This window comes from Sarcophilus harrisii, chromosome 2 (genome assembly GCF_902635505.1).
Source record: "Sarcophilus harrisii chromosome 2, mSarHar1.11, whole genome shotgun sequence".
NCBI lineage: Eukaryota > Metazoa > Chordata > Mammalia > Dasyuromorphia > Dasyuridae > Sarcophilus > Sarcophilus harrisii.
The window spans coordinates 463,981,405-464,003,913 of NC_045427.1; the positions used below are offsets into that span (position 1 = coordinate 463,981,405).

At 36.4% G+C, this 22,509-nt stretch overlaps 1 protein-coding gene across 5 annotated transcripts in view; it reads right to left on the reverse strand.

Moving 5' to 3' along the window:
• The window catches only part of ABCC12 (ATP binding cassette subfamily C member 12), a 79,711-nt gene that overhangs the window by 16,339 nt on the left and 40,863 nt on the right, over window positions 1-22,509 (reverse strand). For all 5 annotated transcript variants that reach the window (XR_004232267.1, XR_004232268.1, XM_031954436.1 and 2 more), the window contains 9 exons: window positions 21,069-21,203; window positions 20,721-20,808; window positions 20,566-20,637; window positions 18,489-18,578; window positions 17,652-17,755; window positions 14,731-14,925; window positions 13,888-14,114; window positions 10,292-10,429; window positions 6,376-6,562 (listed from right to left, as the gene is read on the reverse strand). Coding sequence is in view for 3 of the 5 variants with exons in the window: in XM_031954436.1 (XP_031810296.1) it covers window positions 6,376-6,562; window positions 10,292-10,429; window positions 13,888-14,114; window positions 14,731-14,925; window positions 17,652-17,755; window positions 18,489-18,578; window positions 20,566-20,637; window positions 20,721-20,808; window positions 21,069-21,203 (1,236 nt within the window). In the remaining 2 variants the exon portion in view is untranslated. The remainder of the gene's footprint in view (window positions 1-6,375; window positions 6,563-10,291; window positions 10,430-13,887; window positions 14,115-14,730; window positions 14,926-17,651; window positions 17,756-18,488; window positions 18,579-20,565; window positions 20,638-20,720; window positions 20,809-21,068; window positions 21,204-22,509) is intronic.

Sequence of the window (22,509 nt, forward strand, 5' to 3'; positions counted from 1 at the left end):
AGAGACTTTGAAAGGCAAATACATTCTAACAATTAGAAGAGACTAATTATAATGTGCTTACTTCAAAGAAGAAACATGTGTCTCTTCAAAGTCTCACTGTCTGTAAAAATTACAAAGGCTTCCGCAAAGATTACTGCAAAGAAAATAAGTGGAAGGTCTAGTTTTAAGGGGGGGAAAGGAGGAAGGTATAAACTAGTGAAAAATAGACAATATTTTATAATTTCTAATAATAGAGATATGTGAGAAAAAGAGAATACAATAAACATGGAGAGGGTGGGGATGGATAAGAAGACTAATAGATCAAAAATCTCACTATCTGAACCAGCCAAATTAGGGTTTAAGACACATACACAACAGAATTAGATGTAGAAATTCACTATTACAAGAAAACAGAAGGAGGTGGGGCCTAAGAGGGAGGGTAGAGTTGATAAGAGAATCTTTGCAAATAAAATTGAGTGATCAGTGTTCATATGGACTATTTGTGATATTATTTTGGTCCTCTTCAAGAACAAAGGATAACAATGAACCAAAGAGTGGAGTGATAAGCAAAGAGATGAAGGGTATAAAAGGATATAATGGAGGAGAAAAACACAATTAAGAGTCTTGACTCAGTGACCCATAAAAGAATAGCACAACAAATTAGAAAGAAGAATCCAACAATTTTTACAAGAAACAGTCTTTATATATCTTTTCCATATTTGTGGGCATCTCCCTAAACTCTTTTAAACTTGGCCTTAATTTCTGCTTCTTATAAAAAAAATGCAGTATTGCTCATAATCTGTTGTCATCCTTTTCCATAATATTTCACACATGAGATAAAAAGGGAGGGAAAGGGTAGAGGAAGAAGATACCTGGGGGGGGGGGGATGGGGAGTTAATAGAAATAGATTAATTAATAGCAAGGCAAGCTAGTGAGTAGAAGTAGAAAGAGTTAGCAGGGACAGTATATGAGTATGTATTATATATGAATGCATATATCTGTGTGTATATGCATGTAAACATAAATATATTATCCATACTTAACTGTAGCCAAGAAAGAATAAAGTAAAAATTGTGCAGCAGAGAACAAAAGAAAATCTGAAAAGAAGCAAAGATGGACAATTCTGAATACAGTGTGTTCTATTATGATATACACTTTCTTGATATGGAAATTGTTACATAGTTTTAATCCTCATGTTTTGTTGTGCATATGACAATGTTTTTCTTTTTTATATTTATTATTTTCTATTTAAGTTTTAAATTTTAAAAAATTTTAAAGATTTTATTCATGATTTTATTTTCAAAATCACTGGTTTTAGTCAAATAGAGACAGAACGACTAAGCTATATGCAAAAGGATCCCTGTGGGCTATCTATTGACTTAGTTTTAAATTGTGATCTTATTATATTTTATTGAATTTATTTATTTTGTTAAATATTTTCCAATTACATTTTTTTTCTTGCTGAGGCAATTGGGGTTAAGTGACTTGCCCAGGTTCACACAGCTAGGAAGTATAAGTGTTTACTGTGTGCCAAGGGATTAAGTGGCACATAGTAGACATTGTATAAATGTTTATTGAATTCAGTTAGATTGAATGGTCTTCAGTCCCTTACCATTCTGGTCACTCTCAACTGCCCATTGTCTTTTCTAAATTGTAGTACCCAGAATTGAATGAATATAATACTGCAGATTATGTGTCCTTCCTTGTTCTAGTCATTATGCCTCACTTAAAGATCACCTTGTCTTTCTGACTTATATTTCATACTGTTCATTTTGAGTTTGTGTCCACTAAAAATTCCCAAATCTTTTGCACAGGACCTCTTACATAGAAAGCATGTCATTCAGGTTTATTTTCTTTTCTCCCCAAGTGTGAAGTTTTACATTTTTCTTATATTCATCTTATTAGATTCAATATATCATCCTAGTGTTTCCTTATTCTTTTGTATCATAATTCTATCATGTTAGCTTTGCCTCTTAGTTTTTATCCACTGCATATTTGATAAGCATGCTATCGATGCCTTCAGCAAAGTCACTGACATAAATGTTAAAGAGCACAGACAGGGCACTGGGGCACCAGTCAAAACCTATCTTTGAATGAGGACTCTTTGGGTTCAATCATTCAACCAGTTCTGAATATACCTTACTGTGTTTTTGAAAAAAAAAAAACTTCTATTCATCTTGTTCACAAGGCAAGTGTTGAAATAATTTTATCTAATGTTTTGCTAAGAAATTTAGGCATACAAATTTAAGTATTTAGGAATGTCATTTTCTTGGCATTTTAAAAAAAAGAAAGGAAGGAAGGAAGGAAGGGAAGGAGGGAGGAGGAAAGGAAGGAAGGAAGGGAAGGGAGGGAGGGAGGAAAGGAAGGAAGGAAGGAAGGAAGGAAGGAAGGAAGGAAGGAAGGAAGGAAGGAAGGAAGGAAGGAAGGAAGGAAGGAAGGAAGGAGGGAGGGAGGGAGGGAGGGAGGGAGGGAGGGGGAGGGAGGGAAGGAAGGAAGGGGGAGGGAGGAAGGAAGGAAGGAGGAAGGAAGGAAGGAAGGAAGGAAGGAAGGAGGGGAGGGAGGGAGGGGGAGGGAGGGAAGGAAGGAAGGGGGAGGGAGGAAGGAAGGAAGGGAGGAAGGAAGGAAGGAAGGAAGGAAGGAAGGAAGGAAGGGAAGGGAGGGAGGGAGGAAGGAGAGAATGTTACTCTTATTTATCATTACCTCTTCTGTTTAAATTCTCAAAAAAACATCCTTTTAATAAGACAATTTGGAATTTTGCCAAGAATTGAACTGGTCATTACAAGTCTACAGTATATAGACACTATCCCCTCCACTTAAAAGAAGTCAGTAGATTTGCCCTTCTCTTGTCCTGTAGCACTTTCCCAGTTTTTGTCAATCTTTCCTAGGCCATTTATAATGCTTTAGTACTCTTATCTACCAGTTCTTTTAGAATCCTGCTAGGTAGTTTGTCTGGACCTGTTCATCTAAACTCACTGAGAGTAGTTAGATCATTCCTTATTATCTCCTCACTTATCTTTGGTTTCAAAAATGCCTGTTATTTAATAACTAAAAATAGTTATTTTTATTCTTTTCTTCCTAGTCTGAAAACTAGTAGAGAAAACAAGAGAAATTTGATTTTAGTTTTTCCTTCTATACTTGAGTCTTTTCCGTTATTCTATTCCCACCTGCTCTAGTAGCAGTTCCATTCCCTTTAATCTTTTTATTAACTCTACCATTACTAAAACTAAAAATGATCTTTCTGCTTTCAGCATTCCCCACCAGCATTAGTTCTTAGCCTTAGTGTGCCTGATCCTATTTTGACACTTACATACTATGCTTCTGTTTTCATCTGCTGTTAATCTAATCTTACTTCCATATTTCTACATGTGTCTTTAAAAGCAAAAAAAATCAAAAATGGCTGATGAATTCTCTGTGTATGTACAGGATGTAGCTTTTTAGACAGTTTTTCCTTTTCTTGCTCATCAAAATTATTTGTATTTGTATCTTCAGAGTTGCATTGAGAATACTATTGTAAATACTTCTCCTGTGAAGTTTTATGTTAAGGGAGCATATCTATCTATTTTCTAAACCTTTGACATTTATTTTTTTTTAAATCTTGGGTGTATATATGACAAATTCTCCTCTCTTTTATTACAAATTCTAAGATGGAATGAACAGTTCCTTACAAAATTACCATCATTTCTACTTCAGAAATTAACTATTCATTATTTGTCAGATCAGAGATTTTTTTCCTTCATGTCTCAGATTTTTTCCCTCTTTCTCCATTTCCACTTCAATAACCTCAGCTATAGGCCATTAGAGCTGTCCATTGAGATTTCTGCAATAGTGTCCTAAATAATCTTTTTCTCCTTTCCAGTTCAAATTCCTACAGTCACCAGATTCAACTTACTAAAGCCCTATTGTGAGTGAATTATTGTTTTCCATACACAAAAATGTAAAATAGCACTATGTTGCTTACCACATCAAGCTCATTATCTTGACATTTCTTTAATTTGACCCCACATGGTCCAACCAGTTTCTTTTTTTTCTCAACGTGAACACTGATCCAGTAATGAAAATTTATTTATTGTTGCCTTTCCACCTCAACTGAAAAAGATTAGTTCTCATTGTTTGGCTCATGCTAATTTATCTCCTGTTTATATGCTCTTCCTCTTTCTCTTTGCTAACTCAAGTCCTATTCATTTTTCAAGGTTCATCTCAAATCTACCTCTTCCCTTTGATAAGCATGCCACTTATACTTTTATCCAAGTCACTGATAAAACTGATGGGATGGATCAAGTCTTTCTTGATTATTCCAGCTCAGAAAAATCCTTTCCTCTTTAGAATTTCAATATATAAACTACATATATATATTATATATATGTTTTCTGAGTTTATATTTATGTATAAACAAATATGTATAATACCAAGTTGTGCTGCATACATGTGTTTACAAATGTTTATATAATGTTTTACATATATGTTAACGCATGTTTTATATCCACATAGTATTCTACTAAATTTCAAGTATCCAAAAAAAGAAGCTATGTCTGACTTTTTTGGTTTTCCTACACAGTAGACACTTGTTAAATACATCTGATTTTATTTTCTTCTGTGATTTCAATTTGGGTTAAATTCTTATACTGCCATGCCATTCTCCAATTGACAAATGTCAAAGGATATGAACAGACAATTTTCAGATGATGAAATTGAAACTATTACCACTCATATGAAAGAGTGTTCCAAATCATTATTAATCAGAGAAATGCAAATTAAGACAACTCTGAGATACCACTACACACCAGTCAGATTGGCTAAGATGACAGGAAAAAATAATGTGATTGTTGGAGGGGATGCAGGAAAACTGGGACATTGATGCAATGTTGGTGGAATTGTGAACGAATCCAACCATTCTGGAGAGCAATCTGGAATTATGCCCAAAAAGTTATCAAACTGTGCATACCTTTGACCCAGCAGTGCTACTACTGGGCTTATACCCCAAGGAGATACTAAAGAAGGGAAAGGGACCTGTATGTGCCAAAATGTTTGTGGCAGCCCTGTTTGTAGTGGCTAGAAACTGGAAAATGAATGGATGCCCATCAATTGGAGAATGGTTGGGTAAATTGTGGTATATGAATGTTATGGAATATTATTGTTCTGTAAGAAATGACCAGCAGGATGAATACAGAGAGGCTTGGAGAGACTTACATGAACTGATGCTAAGTGAAATGAGCAGAACCAAGAGATCATTATATACGTCAACAACGATACTGTATGAAGATGTACTCTGATGGAAGTGGATTTCTTTGACAAAGAGACCTAATTCAGTTTCAATTGATCAATAATGGACAGAAGCAGCTACACCCAAAGAAAAAACACTGGGAAATGAATGTAAACTGTTTGCATTTTTGTTTTTCTTCCCGGGTTATTTTTACCTTCTGAATCCAATTCTCCCTGTGCAACAAGAAAAGTGTTTGGTTCTGCACACATATATCATATCTAGGATATACTATGACATATTCAACATATATAGGACTGCTTGCCATCTAGGGGAGGGGTAGAGGGTGGGAGGGAAAAATCGGAACAGGAGTGAGTGCAAGGGATAATGTTGTAAAAAAATTACCCTGGCATGGGTTCTGTCAATAAAAAGTTATTATAATTAAAAAAATAAAATAAATAAATTCTTATACTGGTACAGTGACTGGCTCTGGAGTCAGGAAAAGACCCGAGTTTAAATCTGGTCTAAGATACTTACTAGTTATGAAACCCTAGCCAAAGCATTTAACCTTTGTTTGCTCTTAAATGCAAAATGGTGATAATAGTAACATCTACCTCACTCAATTGTTATGTGGATCAAATAAGATAATATTTCTAAAGCACTTTGTTCAGAGCTTGGAACATAGTAGGCATTTAATACTTGTCTTCTTCCCTTTCTCTCTCTCTCTCCATCCCTTCTTCCCTTCCTCCTTGTCTTGTCTTCCTCCTTTCCCTCCATCCCTCCCTTCTTTCTTTCTTCCTTACTTCTGTCATTTTGACAAAGCCAAAAATTTAAGGCCAATTTGTAACCTCTCTTACAAGTCTCACGTAGTTTTAATTTAGGCACTACTTAAAAACAACTTAATAAAATCAGAAAACAGATTTCATCAAATGTGACATTTACTATTCCTTTGTGGCAATGCAAAGACCATGCTTTTTGGAAAACTAATGAATAACAGAAAACCTAGATTTGACAAGATTGGAGGATTCTACCTTTGAACTAATGAAAGAAGACAACTAAACATAAATGAACTGAGCACATTTCATTAAGCAAGAACAATTGTGGTTATCAGGCAATAGGGAAAAGTGTGACAAAGGACCTTCTTTGCCCTTCCATTACCAAGTAATAGAAGTAATACCCAATCTCAGATCAGATCTTACCTGGATGATATAGGACAAGGATAAACCTTTGGATGAAGCACTGATTGAAGAGTAACTCAGAGCCACCAGTGTGGCCACAATGAAAGTGACTAAATTCATAAGGATATCCGTTCTTAGTGCGAACCACCGGAGTGCACAATTAAAATATAGGAGGTGACTGGAATTTTCATCATTTAATGTCTTAAACCTGAAATAAAGTTTAAATAAAAATAAGCTTAAAATAGAGAATTTAGATTATTGAAATATACTATTTTTTTTACATCTGCAAAAAGATGCTTAATAAAGATTAGAAGCATAAAGCATTTTCTGTATAATGAAAAAAAACCACTTATTTCATGGCCCTATCCAGTATGCAATAGTTAGCTCCTTTCTGTCATTAGGACTGTCCAAGAGAAAACAGACTGCTTGAGGAGATGGATGACTTCCCCATACTGTAGTTTTCAAGTGATATTGTAAAGGGGAAGTATGCAGGCCATATTAAATAGCCTCTAAAGTCCCCTCCAATGCTTAAGATTTTGTGATCCCATTTCTGTCCTTTTTAAATCTTCAACCATGTTGAGTTTTTTGTTAACATGTAAGAAAGCTCCTTTTAAAAAATGGTGCTATCATATAATGTTGACAGACATCAATTATCACATATTTTTAAGTATCCCTAGACTGGTCTTTTGACTAGCTTTGCAATGACTGCCTCTTTTTTCTTCTAGTTTATTTTCTCCATTGCTTAGTTTAAAAAAAACTGCCATGATATTTCTATTATATTGATATAAATTCCAAAAGTTCATTTGACAGTCTATGAAGCTATTAAGAGATGACAAGCATTATATTTGTGGTTTCACAAGATATAGAATAACCACCTGGGGTTCAAATTGAGAATATTTTCTGAAGCAACCTATTAGAATTATAATTTAAATCCCGTTAGAAGTGTATGATGTGAGATAAATCCTTGTCAAGAAAACTCATCAATCACTATTAGAAAAGTATGAGATAACATATTCTTTAGGGCTCTTTCATAAGAAATTTTGGCAGGAAAAATTGTAGGAAATCGGAGGTTTAATCTAAGTATTTGACATACATGATTATGAGGATAACTGCATTTCTCTCTTCTGTCTAATACAAAACAGGTATGTTTTAGGTTATATGATCAAGCCTGGTGATGCAAGACTGAAGCTTGACTGATCCTTTGAGCATGCTGTCTACACTAAGTTTGGCTGGAGTTACTAGATTGCCTAATGGGGAATTGGAGTAGGGATGGCAGACTGACCCAGCTTGAAAAGAGTATGTCAGAGTTCCTGTGCTAATCAAAATGGGTCCAAGACTAGATTTATATTCCATACATCCAGTCTGAGTGATACAAGGAAACATAGCTTCTTTACAATTTTTTTAAATTAAAAAAATTTTTCAGGTTATATGTTTAATAATGTTTTTAACCAAACTGATAATGTATAACACCAGCTGTGATAAAAATTTTAATTTGATCATAGTTTCAAAAATTAGACTTAACTAAGTCAATAATAAACCCAATAACCTAGTAGTTCCCAATTGTCAGTTAATACAAGTATGTTTTCCAATTTTTTATGGGTTCACAAAAGTTTAACCTTCAGAAACCCTTACTATTTAAAAAAAATTGGATACTTTTCACCCCTCTTCTCAGCCCTTTCATCCTCTTGGCTTCTAGTTCTTCCCCTCTCTTATCTCCATAGTAGCTTAAATGAAAAATAGTGAGGCTTCAAGTATAAAGGATTGAGTATTTTATAGAAGACATGGGGTCCAATTTGTTGGTTGTGAAGGGAAACACTACTTTTTAAAGTCCTTTTTTGCAGTAGCCCCCAAAATATAGGGAAAAGAGCTGTTTCTCAGGCCTTCAACTCTGCTGAAAACTCAAGAATTAATGTTGGGTACTGCTCCTAGTCCCTTCCTTGCCATTAGGACTGGAAATTGAGTTTTACATATTATTGTGACAATGAAGGATAGAAAAGAAAAACAATATCCAGGTGCCCACCCACCATTTTGATTCCATCTTTGTCCAAAACTACCCTGGAACAGAATTATGCCATCTCATTTCCTGCCTAAAAACCTGTTATATCCCCAACTATCCAAGAATAGTCCTCCTCGTTTGTCTGACAGGGCCTAAGGCACAATTCAAAAGCTGTAAATATCAAGTTAACTCCTCTCTCCCTGCTCTCTCTCTCTCTTTCTCTGAACTAAAGATAACAACAGCTGCAAAATGTTAGACTAATTGCATTCTCAACTTCTGTATCCTGCTTGCAAACCCTAATTAGCTAAAAATCCTATATAAATTCCCTGCCTCAGTTTCTCGGTGCTGAATGCTTAGGACATGAGTCCCATGTGGTCAGCTAGTCTAAACTCTTCACATTAAATATTAATCAATCTCTGTCTTGCCTCAGTTTCTCTGGTATTACATTAAAAGCATTTTATGGCTATAAAGAAACCTGTTTTAAATAGAAGAATCCTAAAGAATCTGAAAGATTTGGTTTGTACAGAAAAGCACTTCATTCCCATATCCCACTACTCTTTGTAAGCAATTGCTAAATTCTTTGTGAGGCAGTAAATTAGCTTCAATAAATACTAAAGAACTCAGTGTAATCCAGTCCTGATATATATGCAGGTAGCATAGAGAAGTGGCTGCATATTTCTTGCAATTTAAAGTGATGCTAAATGGGGTCATTTTCCTTTAAAGATCTCCCTTTACTGCCTATGACAATACCTAAAATGTCACCATTGATATTAGAAAAGAATATGGTTCTCTTTTATAAATATGTGGAGTTAAATTATTCTGGTTTTGAGATAATGGGAACTATTTTATTTACCTGCTGGAATTTCCTTATTTGTCCCTTGGTTAATTGGGAATGGGGTAGTTTGATAGTTACTTGATACTGCGAGTAAAACTCCACGAGCCTACCATTGGGGAGTTTCATTTGGCTGGGAGTGAACATGGGTGTATAAGAATGAATCAATGAGCCTCACATCCAGAGAGCCCAAGTTGGTGAACTGCTAGGACATCTTATTTAAAGTTCTAATGATGCTCAGTCTAGAGAGAATCAGGCTGATCAGGCTAGACCTTGAATGAACTTTAATTTATAATAATTTAAGGTTTAGAAGTAGATTATTTCTCTTTGTACTTTATTTGCCTCAACCTTGATTTGTTAATTTGATTCATAGCATCAGATTTAGAGCTAGGAGTTTAGAGCTGGCTCAGGGGCTGGGAAGATTTAGAATGCTTGAAACCTCGATTTGGAGTTTGTGGGAAAAGTTTTGTAAGGAATATAAGGTAAAGGAGCTGTAGGGTTGAAGTCAGGGTACCTTGATAAGAAGCTCATAGGTCTAGGATTCCTAAACCCCCGGATTGGCTTTGGCCTCCTCTGAAGGGATTCATTCCTGCGTTAATTAAGCTTTTTAAGTCTCCCAGCTTATCTTGAGGTCTCTATTAGCTAAGGCTTTGTAGATTTCTTTTTGAGATCACTTTAGAGTTTGTCCTATACGAGTGGGGCACATGGGAGGCCAAAGGAGAAATCTAAAGGCAATTTTAAAAAAAGGGACATGGAGGAGGATGCTGCCAAAGGTAAATTGCACTAAGGACTCAGTTTCACTAAGGGCTAGCTCTATATAGGAAAAAGACCTCCTTATTTAGATGTAGTACTCCTATTTATTAACTCTAGACTGTATATGCAAACAGTGACCTGTTTGAGAAATTAGTGACCCAATCATTCATTAGCACTGCCTCAGGCTGGCTTTTAATCCCTGAGCCTGGGGTTCTTGGATCCTCTGCTATATAAATGCTACAGAAGGTCAAAACCCTTTGCACAGAGAGAACTAAGTGTTGAAGTGTCATTTGTTCCTATTAACTTGCTGACAGATGCAAGACTGAGATGACTACAGGGCACTGTTTGGTGCTTACTTGCTGATAAATTCTTCTTTTTTATTATAGGCATGAATGATGCCCAGACCTTGCATGGAGGAGGTTATGTGAGAGAACCAAGGAGTCCGACTGATGTTTTCCACCTTCTTCAGCTCTTGGATTCCTCTGTGGAAAATTCTGCAAGAAAGCAGAGAAGAAAGGAAGGCTATGTGTGGAGGCACTGCGAGCATCATCAGGAAGTGGTGAGCTAACATTTGCATGAGGGATCCTGAGAACCAATTTATTTCAACCCTTACATTTGCAGCTAAAACTAAGTTGGAATAAAAGACCCAAACATCATCTTTCTATCCCATGAAATTGGGAGATAATTCAGGAAGCTTTGTCTGGTATATTGATAGCTGGAGGGGAGGAGAGTAGAACCTAAGCAAATTCATGGCAGAATTTGTTTGCTCCTCTATGAAATAGGAAGATCCTCATCAGATTGTTGTAAGGAAAATAGTTTGTAAATCTTAAAATCTTAACAGTTTTCAAATGTTTAGCAATATCATAGGCTTTCGAGCTAGAGGAGACCTTGACACTCATCTTGTCTGGCACCCTCATTCTATTGAGGAAGAAACTGAGGTCAGGAGAGTACAAGTGCAAATGACTTGCCCAAGGTCACTCAGTTGGTAGGTAGCAGAGTTGAGGTTCCAACTTCAAGTCCTCTGGTTCTAAATCCAGTGGCAGGGAGTGTACTTGTTACAGATAAATCATTTGTATGTCATGGTATCACTTCCCTTATGTCATGGTCCCCTTTGAGCACAAATGACAAACAATAACAACTTGACAGGACCTCTTCCTTGACAAGATTTTAGCAGTTAAATAAAACTGCAGTTCTTCAAAACAAAAATATTGATTGTTGGTTGACCTACTCTGCTTTACAAAGGAAATAGAAACAGCCAAATCTCGGTTCACTTTGTGGTTCTTTTTGTTAATGATCCTTCTACCCTTGCTATATGGGGGTAAACACCTATGCAAAAACCAAATAGTTCATTCAGCAATTGAGAGATGTATCTACATTTTAAAGACTTCATCACAATGTTTGGTCCCATATCAGCCAAGTCTTTAACATCTAGGATTTGTTGTCTACATCTCCCTGAATTTGGAGTCAGGTGACTTGAGTTAGAACCCTGTCTTTTCTATTCAATATCTAATATTAGGCAAACCATTTCTCTCTTTTGGACCTCAGTTTTCCCATGTATAAAAGGAAAGGATTGGACTAGATGATCTTTTAATTTTAAATTCTTTTAGGTTAACACTAGAAGGACCAGGTACATCAACTGATGCAAAAATTGATTTGATTCTTTGAGGTATTCTTTCATGAAAATTATCAGTATGGCTTTGCTGAAGTATACTTCAGGAGAATTTTTCCTAATGTCAAGTTAATATAATGAATTCTATATTAAACAAAAACCTCTTCTAGGGCCAGGACTGCTTTTTTCTGTTTTGAGGCAAATAGCCTAAATGGCATCATTCCCATTCTCCAGGTGAGGAAACCAGAGCTCAGAAAAGTAAAGTGATTTTCCTAGGGCTGCAGAGGTAGGAAATGTCAGAAACAGAGTATGAACCTGTTCTTCTGACTCCAGATCCAAAGTTCCAGGCTACCTCCCTCTACAGAAGTGACTATAATTGGTCTGTAGGTCTAGGCTTCAAAACAGGATATATATATCCACAGTACTGATGTCAAAGTATCTGATATTCAGACTAGTTCTACAATTCTTAGAAAGTGAATCAAGTGTCTTTATCTTAGCACTGTGCTTGACTAGCATAAGACTTTGGGCAATAGGCTGCATACTGTAATAATTCTGTGTGTATATTCTTTATATATTCTTTACACACACACACACACACACACACACACACACATCATTTATTTCTCTGGACCATAGTTTTATCATTTGCAAAATGAGCAGATTAGATTAAATGATCTCTAAAATTCCTTTTCAATTCTAACATTCTATTATTCTCTATCATGGGTCGTTTCCCATTCCCTAGATCCGTCTTTTTAGTTGTACTTAGCTAGAGCACAGAATCTGAGCAATAGGAAGGATGAAAGAAAAGACCTCATTTTTTTTTTACTTAAAAGGAGTAGGTTTTACTTGGTTGGCTACAGTCAATGACAAAGTCATTACCCCTAAGATAAGATGAAATCATATTGTAGAAATCTACAATTCTGAAATCAAACTTTTTCCAAGATTAAAGCAGAATTAAAACAAATAAAATGTGCAAGGTGAGTGATATTCTTAGTCCCCAAACACAATCTAGAATAGATTCTACAGGTATTTCCTTCCTCCATTCTTTAATAGTAAATTGAAGCTAGTCTTTGAAGGATATTCTTAAATACTCTTATCATGATTTGTAATGAAAGTTATTAAAATAAAAGATACTTCTGTGTGCCTCTGCCATGGACAGGGAAGGAAAAGGGAACAAATACTTATTAAGTTCTATCTATCTATACATACCACACATACTAGAGGCAGTATATTACAATTAGACTGAATTAGAATTCCTAGCTTACTAAGAGCTAAGTGTTTGAAAGGCTGCACCTTCTAATACACTGCTTTTTTCCCTAGAGTTTATCGGTCAGAAGTCTTAGGACCCCCAAGGCTTATACTCTTAAATTCCTTTCTGTTGGGCCAGCCATGTTAAAGAGATTGGCTGAATTAGGCCATTTTCTGGCCTTATACCAGATTCTGTTTCCCAATCAAGAGATGCTTTAGTGTTTCTTGAAATAATTCTTGATGTGTCACATCATTTCAGTGTCCTCACTCCCTCTGGCTAATTTTTAATGATGAAGGTATAGAGATAGTTCGTCAAACTAAGTACACAAGGGAATGGGGAATGACCCAGGATAGAGAAGAGAAATAAGTGATAATGATGGTAATAATGAGTTAGGCAGTAAAATGATTACCCCCTTTTTTCAGATGAGAAGACTAGACCCACAAAGGTTAAGTGACTGGCCTATAATCATACAACTAGGAACCAGCATAGCTAACAGCCAAGAAAGTTCAGAGCTCTATAAGAGTGCGAAAGATCAAGAAAAACTGTTTTAGCTTTCTCAAGCCTCCTTTGGTTTCATCCTGATGCTTCTTCTAGTCTGTTCTTGCTAGGCTTTCTGCTCCAAGACACAATCAAGCCTTTCCACTATTCATTAAGACTTTCCATCTTTAGACAAACTGATATATTTTTCCAAAGAGAAGTTAATTTATATAGCAATAAAAGAACTTGAAGGGCTCTTAGGAATTACATTATGTATCATTTTACAAAGAAGAAAACTGAGATTCTGAGAAGACCAAGCCTAAAATTTTTAGTTCTGGAGCTGTCTTTGGCTGCCTCCTCTCCTTGAGGTATTAGCCAGAGACTCCTGAAATGAGAGTGGGATGTTTGAAATTTGATTCTGACATCAAGAGCAAACATCTTTCAGAAAATATCTTTTCTTTGACAGAAACTTAAAAAATCAATTTATTCTCTAATTTGGGTAAAATTAAAAGATAATGTAGCTATTACACAACATTTATGGCTATCATAGTATTAGTGTGCAAAGGATCTCTGATTACACTCCTAAATAAGCCCTAGTAGCAGCAACAACAACTTACCGTAAGAGAATGTAGAAAATGACAGCTAGACCAGCCAGTACAAAGAGTACAGCAGGAAATACCGCTGCTAATATAACTAGAATAGATAACACCATAGAAAATTGCTGCAAAAAGTTCTCAGCATGAAATGGCAGCCTCACATCCAGCTCATCCATGTCCTTGGAAAAACGGTTCATTAGCCTGCCAGTGGGTGTTGTGTCAAAGAAACTCATTGGACTTTTTAAGATCTGTGGGGGAAGAAATACAGGAATTCTTATGGAATAGTGATCTTTGGTGCAATGTTCCAGTGTCATTGAGCAACCTCAAAACTACTTTGCTAAAATTTGTATTATAGGACTGATGGCTGAAAAATACCAGAGAGATCATCTCATTCCGCACCAACATTTTACCAGTGGGAATACTGAGGTTCCAAGTTGAGACTCTTTTTACTTTACAGCTAATTGAAAGCCAAAGAGGGTAACCAGCTTGCCCAACTTGTAAGACTCTTTAGAGCTCACCTAGTTTTGAGCATATAATATCATAGCTATTGCTCAATGTGGCCCCAGAGATTATTAGCAGCCGAGGCATAATTTGTACCCCAGGCCTGTTGACTACAAATCTTTCTTTCCATTATACCACTTGGAAATCAGAATGTTTATTCTCCCAAGATCCTTGTTTTACAGATGCAGAAAACAAAGCTCAAATAAATAGTACATTAATGACTCAAATTCAAGACTTAAGACTATCAGTTTAAGGAATTCCATAATTTGAGTTGGTGGTTCTTTTTTTTTTGTTATTTCATTTTCCACCATAGTTGCCTACCCCAGAAATCTCTGATTTTGCAAAATCTCTACTCAGCCCTACCTTTTCAAATACTCTATCATGCAATGTGGAAGATGCCATTAGAGTTGTCTTGGTGAAAATGTATCCTTTTATAACACTGAAAATGATCACAGCCATCATACTTGCCACATATACTGACTGGTAAATGGGTTGTTTGGGATTCATTAATATATCACTTCTCTGACAAGAGGTCTTATTACGAGACCTACAGTTCATCTGTGGAAAGAAAACAGAAAAGAAGCTCATGTAATGGGTATTGTATCTGAATTGTCTTTGAACAAATTAAGGGGAAGGAAGGTTAAAAGAGCATTTCGGGGAGAAACTGAAAAGGAGTATAGGATAGATCTTGAAAACTTGAATTATGTCTGATAACATAAAGTTGGCTATCAACTTTTATATTTGTGTCTCAGGGACCAGGAATCTGGGGCAACCATTTCTCAGTGTAGAGGCATATGTCTCATTAAGTTCGGCCATTTAATGGGAAAAGCAAACAAACAACTGCATTTTTCATACGTAATTGGACTAGGGAACAAGAGGAGATGGATAGCTGAAGGAAGCCCCAAAGAGAATTCATCCCTTTGGCCTCTCACAAGTCTGTGATCTCAGCTGCGTTTGGCATGAGAGCACTAAGAAAGCAAATTGAATATGTTGTGAAATAGCTTAGATCAACTTAAAGTAGCATGAAGTGAATGGGATACCAGAGCACTCATCACTACTACTTTCTATAAATGTTTTTGGGGAAGTCACTTTATATATTGGAGTCTCAGTTTTCCTACCTACAAAATAAGATATATATGTTTATGTGTGTATGCCTATTTTAATAGAAAAAAGGAGATAACATGCACAAAATATTTTGAACCTCTTATGAGGTTGAACCTTCTCTTATGAGAAATGTGTAAAATAAATTCAAGGGATTCTCATTATGATCTTAACTACTTTCTGGTTCCCAAATCTTTTAAATGAGAATGTAGCTCTCTGATGGCAAACCAAGAGTACACTGCTTAAAAATGCCTTTTTAGGGGCAGCTAGTTGGTGCAGTGGATAGAGCACCAGCCCTGAAGTCAGGAGGACCTTGAGTTCAAATCCTGGCTCGGACACTTTAACACTTACTAGCTGTGAGACCCAGGGCAAGTCACTTAACAGGAAAAAAAGACTCATCCATCAATCTCATAATTTCCATTTGTTATTGTCATAAGCAATAAAAATGTTTAGAAAACAACCTGTTTTTCTTAACTGTCATATAACTTTAAACACACAGTCCAGAGAAAAATTAAAAAGGCATTTGTTTTCTTTTTTTTTTGCTGAGGCAATTGGGGTTAAGTGACTTGCCCAGGGTCACACAACTAAGAAGTATTAAGTCTCAGGCCGGATTTGAACTCATGTCCTCCTGACTTCAGGGCTGGTACTTTATCCACCACACCACCTAGCTGCCCTGGATGAGTATTTTATACTTTATAAAAGTCTCGGTTTCTTTTTCAATGTATAACTTATAAAGGACCCAACTGGGGAAGAAGACTCCATTATACTCTAGGCTTAGACCCAGCATTTATGGAGTAGGGAAATGCATAAATATGGAGATATTATGAGCCAAGTTGCCCTTATAAGGGTAAAGAGAGAAAATAATATCAAGATCCTCATAAGTGCTTTCCAGCCTTCTGGAAAGACTTTAAGATTTCTGTCAGTAACTAAATCTTTTCTCCTAGTATCTTGAAACCTCCTTTGGAAAGATAAAATCACAAAATCTTTTCCCAAGGATGAAGTCTTTGTTTCCAAGCATCACTTCTAAAAAGGTGGGTTCATTTGGTTTTCCCAAAAGTTGGTAGAATTTTTAGGATGTGTCCAATTTCAAAAGTTTAGTGGATATCTGCATGATGGGGGTATTTGGCCCTATTTACCAAATCAGTGTTTCACTATGGCTGCTACAGAGAAGGCTATAGTAGGGAGGAATGGAAAATAACTTATCAGGATACTTTGAAGTGGACATTTACCTGCCTAAACTGGAGATACCACTTTCTGAGAGTATACAGTGGGGGGAAGCAAAAAGTCATGCCCATTTGTGGCCATATTTTAAAATCTATGAAAACTGCTTTTTCATATTTAAAAATCTTTAAAAATTGTTTCTTCTTAAAAAAACACTTTTGGTTCATGAGATTTAGAGCTTCAGGGGACCAGAGAGATCTCCCAGCCTAATACCTCATTTTACTTATGGAAAAATTGATGCCCAGAGGGGACAAGGTGATATAGGTAGTAATTATCAAAGCTAGGACTTTAATTCTAATTAGGTCTGATTCCAAACCTAGTGCTCTTTCAATTATAAGAGGACTCAAAAAATTATAATTTAACTACTTCATTTGCTAATTGAGAAAAACTGGGGCCCATTAAAGAGAAAGTGACATGCTCAAAGTTGGGATCTCTGATTGCACATAAATTGCTCATTTTGGCAAGATTCTTTCTTGGGTAAACAAATATTTGGGATCTGAATTTGAGGCCTCCTTGGTTTTGATCATGGGGTACATGGACATTTGCTCCAGGTCACTAACTCATAGAGGTTATGCTTCTTCCCCATGCTTTCTGCCATCCCAATTGTGGAATGGTGTTTATTTGTCCTGTTTATACCACTTGCCCCGCTAGCTTGTGAAACAGACCTTGCCATCTATTTTCTGGATCATCTTCCTTTGGAGCCCACATAAGGCCCTCACAGTCTCAAGTGAGGACAAGGCTAACACCTCCATCTTTTCTAAGTAACTCTCCTAAATGTTGGATGCTTCCCTCCCTCACTGAACTGTTTTTGCCCCAAGTTATAATACTTTTAATTATGCCTCTAAATGTTAGTGAAGACTTGAAAAGCATGTTTGTATTTAGTAAATTGAGAGTCAAGGTGGCTAACTAAAGATATCATTATTACTTAAACTTCTTTAAAAAATAAAATGAATGAAACTTACCCCAGATCCCTGATCTAGCCAGTAACCTAGCCACCAGTTGCTAAAGGCTGAACTTCCAATCATCAAAAAGAAGAGAAACACCACGGAGATGGACAGGATATACCCTAGAAGAGGGGGGGGAGGGAATCCCCAAGCTAGTTATTCATATGACAGACAGCAGGTTTTTCTGTCTTCCTGGAATCCAAATATTTTGTAGACTTTTAAATGTTCAAAACAGTGTTTACAGCTGCCCATTCAATTATTGCTACCTATTGGAAACCATCTCACACGGGGGTGTTCACATATAAAATTCTGTGCACAAAGCACTGTCATACTGGATTTATTTGTTCCCTTCAATTGGAAAATTGGTCCTGATTGCCTGCCTATGGCACTGGAGTGTTACAAAAATTTTCATTCATTGAGGAACCTCAGAATTCTTAAATAGAATACTGATCTTGGGAGGAAAAATGCAAACATTATAAGCAACAAAGATTTCACATCTCCAAGTTTGGCACATTCCATTGTGGTGGGGATTTTGTTGTGAAAGCAGATACTATTTTGAATTGCCTGCAGTTATATTAGGTGATTTAGAACACTACATTTTAGTAGATGAAGCTGGTCGGCTTCTGATTCGAGGAGCTGACTTGATTTTCCCAATAATATGGGTTGGCATCCTTATTGGAGGTAAAGAATGATACCATTGAAATACTGAATTCATCTGATTTTAGATTTCAGGAAGAACATTGATTAACAGCCTTACTATAAAGTAGTAATTGTTAAAGAGACTGTAAAATATGTACTGAACAATTTTACAAAGCACTGAGAATAAATTAAACCCAGAGATGTTTTATGCCAGACCTCCAGCAGCCTTAATGTACGTGTGATATGTTCTCCAGGTCACTGATCCTTCCCGGGATGTTTCAGTCTGAATGAGTTGGTTCGTAGGAACTGCCAAGAAAAACACAAAGGATCGTAGTCAGTAACTGCATATAAGATCCCCTGACTTCTAGTTGTGTACAGCAGGTAGTTGGATAGAATCTCAGCCCTATCACACTGTCTCCCTAAGTCCTGTTCCAGTTTCTATGCATCTAGAAAACAGCTCCCCTCTGTCCAAAAACATAAGGTTAAACAAAATAGAGATATGCCTGCAAAGGAGCCCCAGCGCCCTGTCTGAATGTACCATTTTCTGATGTTGCTCTTTTCCCACCTCCTACTCCTCAACAGAGCAAAATGAAAAGGTCAACACCCAAGCAAAGTCAGAAATCACATTCCTTCCTCTAAGCAAAAGGCAGTTATGAATAGAGTCAGGCTGATGAGTGCACCATGGATATTCAAACTCTGCCCTGGTAAGAACAACTTTCACAGCTCAAGAGCAGCTCACTGAATAGAAACTCCATTATATGTTGGCTGAGAACCTTTATATTCCTTTGAACATACTTAACAGGGTCTGAGAACATTATGCCTCTCTCTGGGATGACAAAATGAAGGTGAATTCTCAAAAGTCTCAAGATTCATACATGCAGGTCCTAATGACTGTCCTCTCAGAGTCTTAAAAAATTGACCATATCCTTTCCTGAGTTCATTAGCATTACCTAAAACATCCCTATTATTTTTTTTTTCTTTTTAACTGAATTCTACAAAATGCTCTTGACACCGAAGGTAGCAAATCTCAGTTTCTTGAATCAGCTTATACATTCTTCCCATTATTTTCAATAAGATGAGCTATTAATGGTCACATAAATTTTAGATGAATAGAACACCTACTAAGGGTCAAGATGAGCCTAGGAATGGGTATAACACCATTTGACCTTGAGAGTTGGGGTAATGTGGTCCAATTGTTATTATGTCCAAAGTGGAGGCACCTAATTCATTTTCTGCCAGTTTTGTTGAATCTGTCATTTCAGGCCCTCTTTAGGACCATCTTCCCCATCTTTCCCTCTATCATGTGGCAAAAAACAGATGGTTCCTACTCTGAGGCCCTGAAACAATCAAAGGCAACAAAATGATTTCCCTTTCCTTAACCTTGTGTCTATCACATACCTTTAGAAGGCATCATTTTACAGTTTATGGTTTGTCAGACATAAAACTCCAACTTTGAAAAATTATCCTTCATCTTATCCCCTTTTAAGGATTTGTTACTCCCAGATCTGCCCAAGGAGCAGCATCGTGTGGTGGCAAACACACCGACCTTAGGGTCTGAAGAGTTGGGCAGTTCTTACTCCCTCAACAAGCTGAATGGGGTGACCAGGGGAGACAACCTCCGCCTTTTGTGGCCTTGGCATCTCCTATACATTTTGGCCAAGGCTAAATGAGCTTTGCTTTTTTTCTTATTGTTTTTCATGCGTCTGGTGAATTAGAACTCCCAAATTAAGGACAGGAACTGATATCTCTTTAACCCATAGTACTTCGCACAGGGCTGGGCATCCGTGGGGCTCAATAGTTGAGTGTTTGTATTACGACATAGGGTCAAGAAAGGTCAGTTTGAGTCTGGATTTTGCCACTTATTAGCTGTGTAATTGTGGGGAAATCATAAGCCTCTCCTGGCTACATAGTCCTTATCTGTAAAATAGGAATGATATTAAGTTTTGCACCAAGCCACTGGACTATTGTTAAAAAAAAAAAAAAAAAAGGCATTTCCTGAACTATATAAAGTGATTATTATAAGAAACCATATTGAGTTGACATCAGTTACCATAGATAATAGTTAAAAATAATGCATAGATGAATGAATGGCACAATGTGGCTTGGAATCAGGAATACCTAGGTTTGAGTCTTACCTCAAAAACTCCCTTAGCCAATTTTCCACATCTGTAATATAAAAATAATGTCTTCAGCACTTGTCTTACAGGGCTGTTGTCAGGATCAATATTGTATGGAGATTGCTTTTCAAGCTTAAAAACTCTCTATAAGTGTATTATAATGGATAAAACCATACCTTTTGTGTCTAGAGGATCTAGATCTGTCTCGGATTCTTTTCCTTCATCTTTTTCATCATGTGGAGTCAAAGCTAGGATTAGAAATAAAGACAGCTATGGAGCCATTCACTAGCCATGAGCAATAAGAGAGTTGAGACCGTAATTCTGATTGTACCAGCATTTTTCTCTCCCTTGGCAGCTTGATCCCCGTGGTTCTCCTTTTGGACTTCCATCATTGCTTTATTGTAAATGTTTTCAGGATCCTGGGAACAAAAGAAGATTCCTCTTAAAATTAGCCAAAGAAATAAAATACACAAGGAGCAGCTAGGTGGTGCAGTGGGTAGAGCACCAGCCCTGAAGTCGGGAGGACCTGAGTTCAAATATGACCTCAGACACTTAACACTTCCTAGCTGTGTGACCCTGGGCAAGGTGCTTAACCCCAATTGCTTCAGCAAAAAAAGAAAAAGAAAAAAATACACAAGTAATTCCTCCCGGATACCTATTTGTAAAGATTCTAAGTTACCTTGAATTGCAATCCCCGAAGGTTGTGAATCATCCTTGCATATTGTCCCCGTTTCTGCATAAGTTCTTTGTGAGTTCCTTTTTCATAAATCTCCCCATCTTCTAATAAGATGACTTCATCACAAAATTCTAAAAACTGCAAAAATGTAAAATCAATCTACAATATGATTCATTGGCAATTCAGGAGGTATAATCACTCATTCAAAGAAAAAGGCAAAGTTAAATAATCTGTCCCATAGGCCAAGCATCTTTCCTGGTCCCCCTTAATTTGGGACATGAAAATGCCATAAATACAAAAACAGTCACATAGGCTTTTTGAGAGACAACATGACATAGAGGGACTGTGATTTGAAATCAAGATGATCATACTTCTTGTATTAACTGGCTGTGATCATAGGCAAGTCACTTACCCTTTCTGAAATTCAGTTTTCTCACCTGTAAAATGGGAGACTAATACTATCTATAATCATCTGTTTTTCATAAGATTATTGAAAGGTTTTGATGAGCTACTACATGTAAAATACTTTGCAAAATTTAAAAGCACAAGTGTCAGTGATTATTAGTAATATTTATAATCACAAACAATGTAACCTCCAATAGGAAAAGACAGTGATGATTTAGTATTGACTTGGAAAATGAAAATAAACCCTACAAATTTTGTGCAAGTATGAGATAGTAGAACCAGAACTGAATGTGTAATTATTGGGTTCAAATCCCAGCTCTCCTATTGAGTATTTGATTGATTTTGAATAAACCACTCAAGTTCTCTGAGTTTTTTTCTTTCCCTGTGGGACAAGAGAGCTAGACTAGATCTCTAACGTCCTTTCCATCCTATAAAATGTTCAACAAAGACACCTATAAAATGTTCTACTTTGTATTAATTATAATTTATCCACCTCTCCCTTTAATTTTAGTCCCTTCCCTCTGTTCATTCTTTCTATTTATCCTATATATAGCTTTCTTGGTTATAAATTTGTATATTGTCTCCTCCATTAAAATGTAAGCTCCTCTTTTTGTAGTGGCAAGGAATTGGAAACAGTGGATGCCCATCATTTGGGGAATAGCTGAACAAAATATGGTATATGAATGTAATGGAATATTTTTGTTCTATAAGAAATAATGAGGCCGATTTCAGAAAAGCCTGGAAAGACTTACATGAACTGATGCTGAATGAGTAGAACTAGGAGAATTAAACACAGTAACGTCAAGATTATGTGATGGGCAACTATGTCTCAACAATACAATTCCAATAGACTTGGGATGGAAAATGAAGGCTGAATGAGAATCAAAGCATCCTATTTTCACTTCTTTGCTTTTTTCTTTCTTGTATTTTTTTTCTTCTTTTTGGTCTGATTTTTCTTGTACAACATGACAAATATGGAACCATGTTTAAAAAGGATTATATATGTATATAACCTATATCAGATTGCTTGCTGAATTGG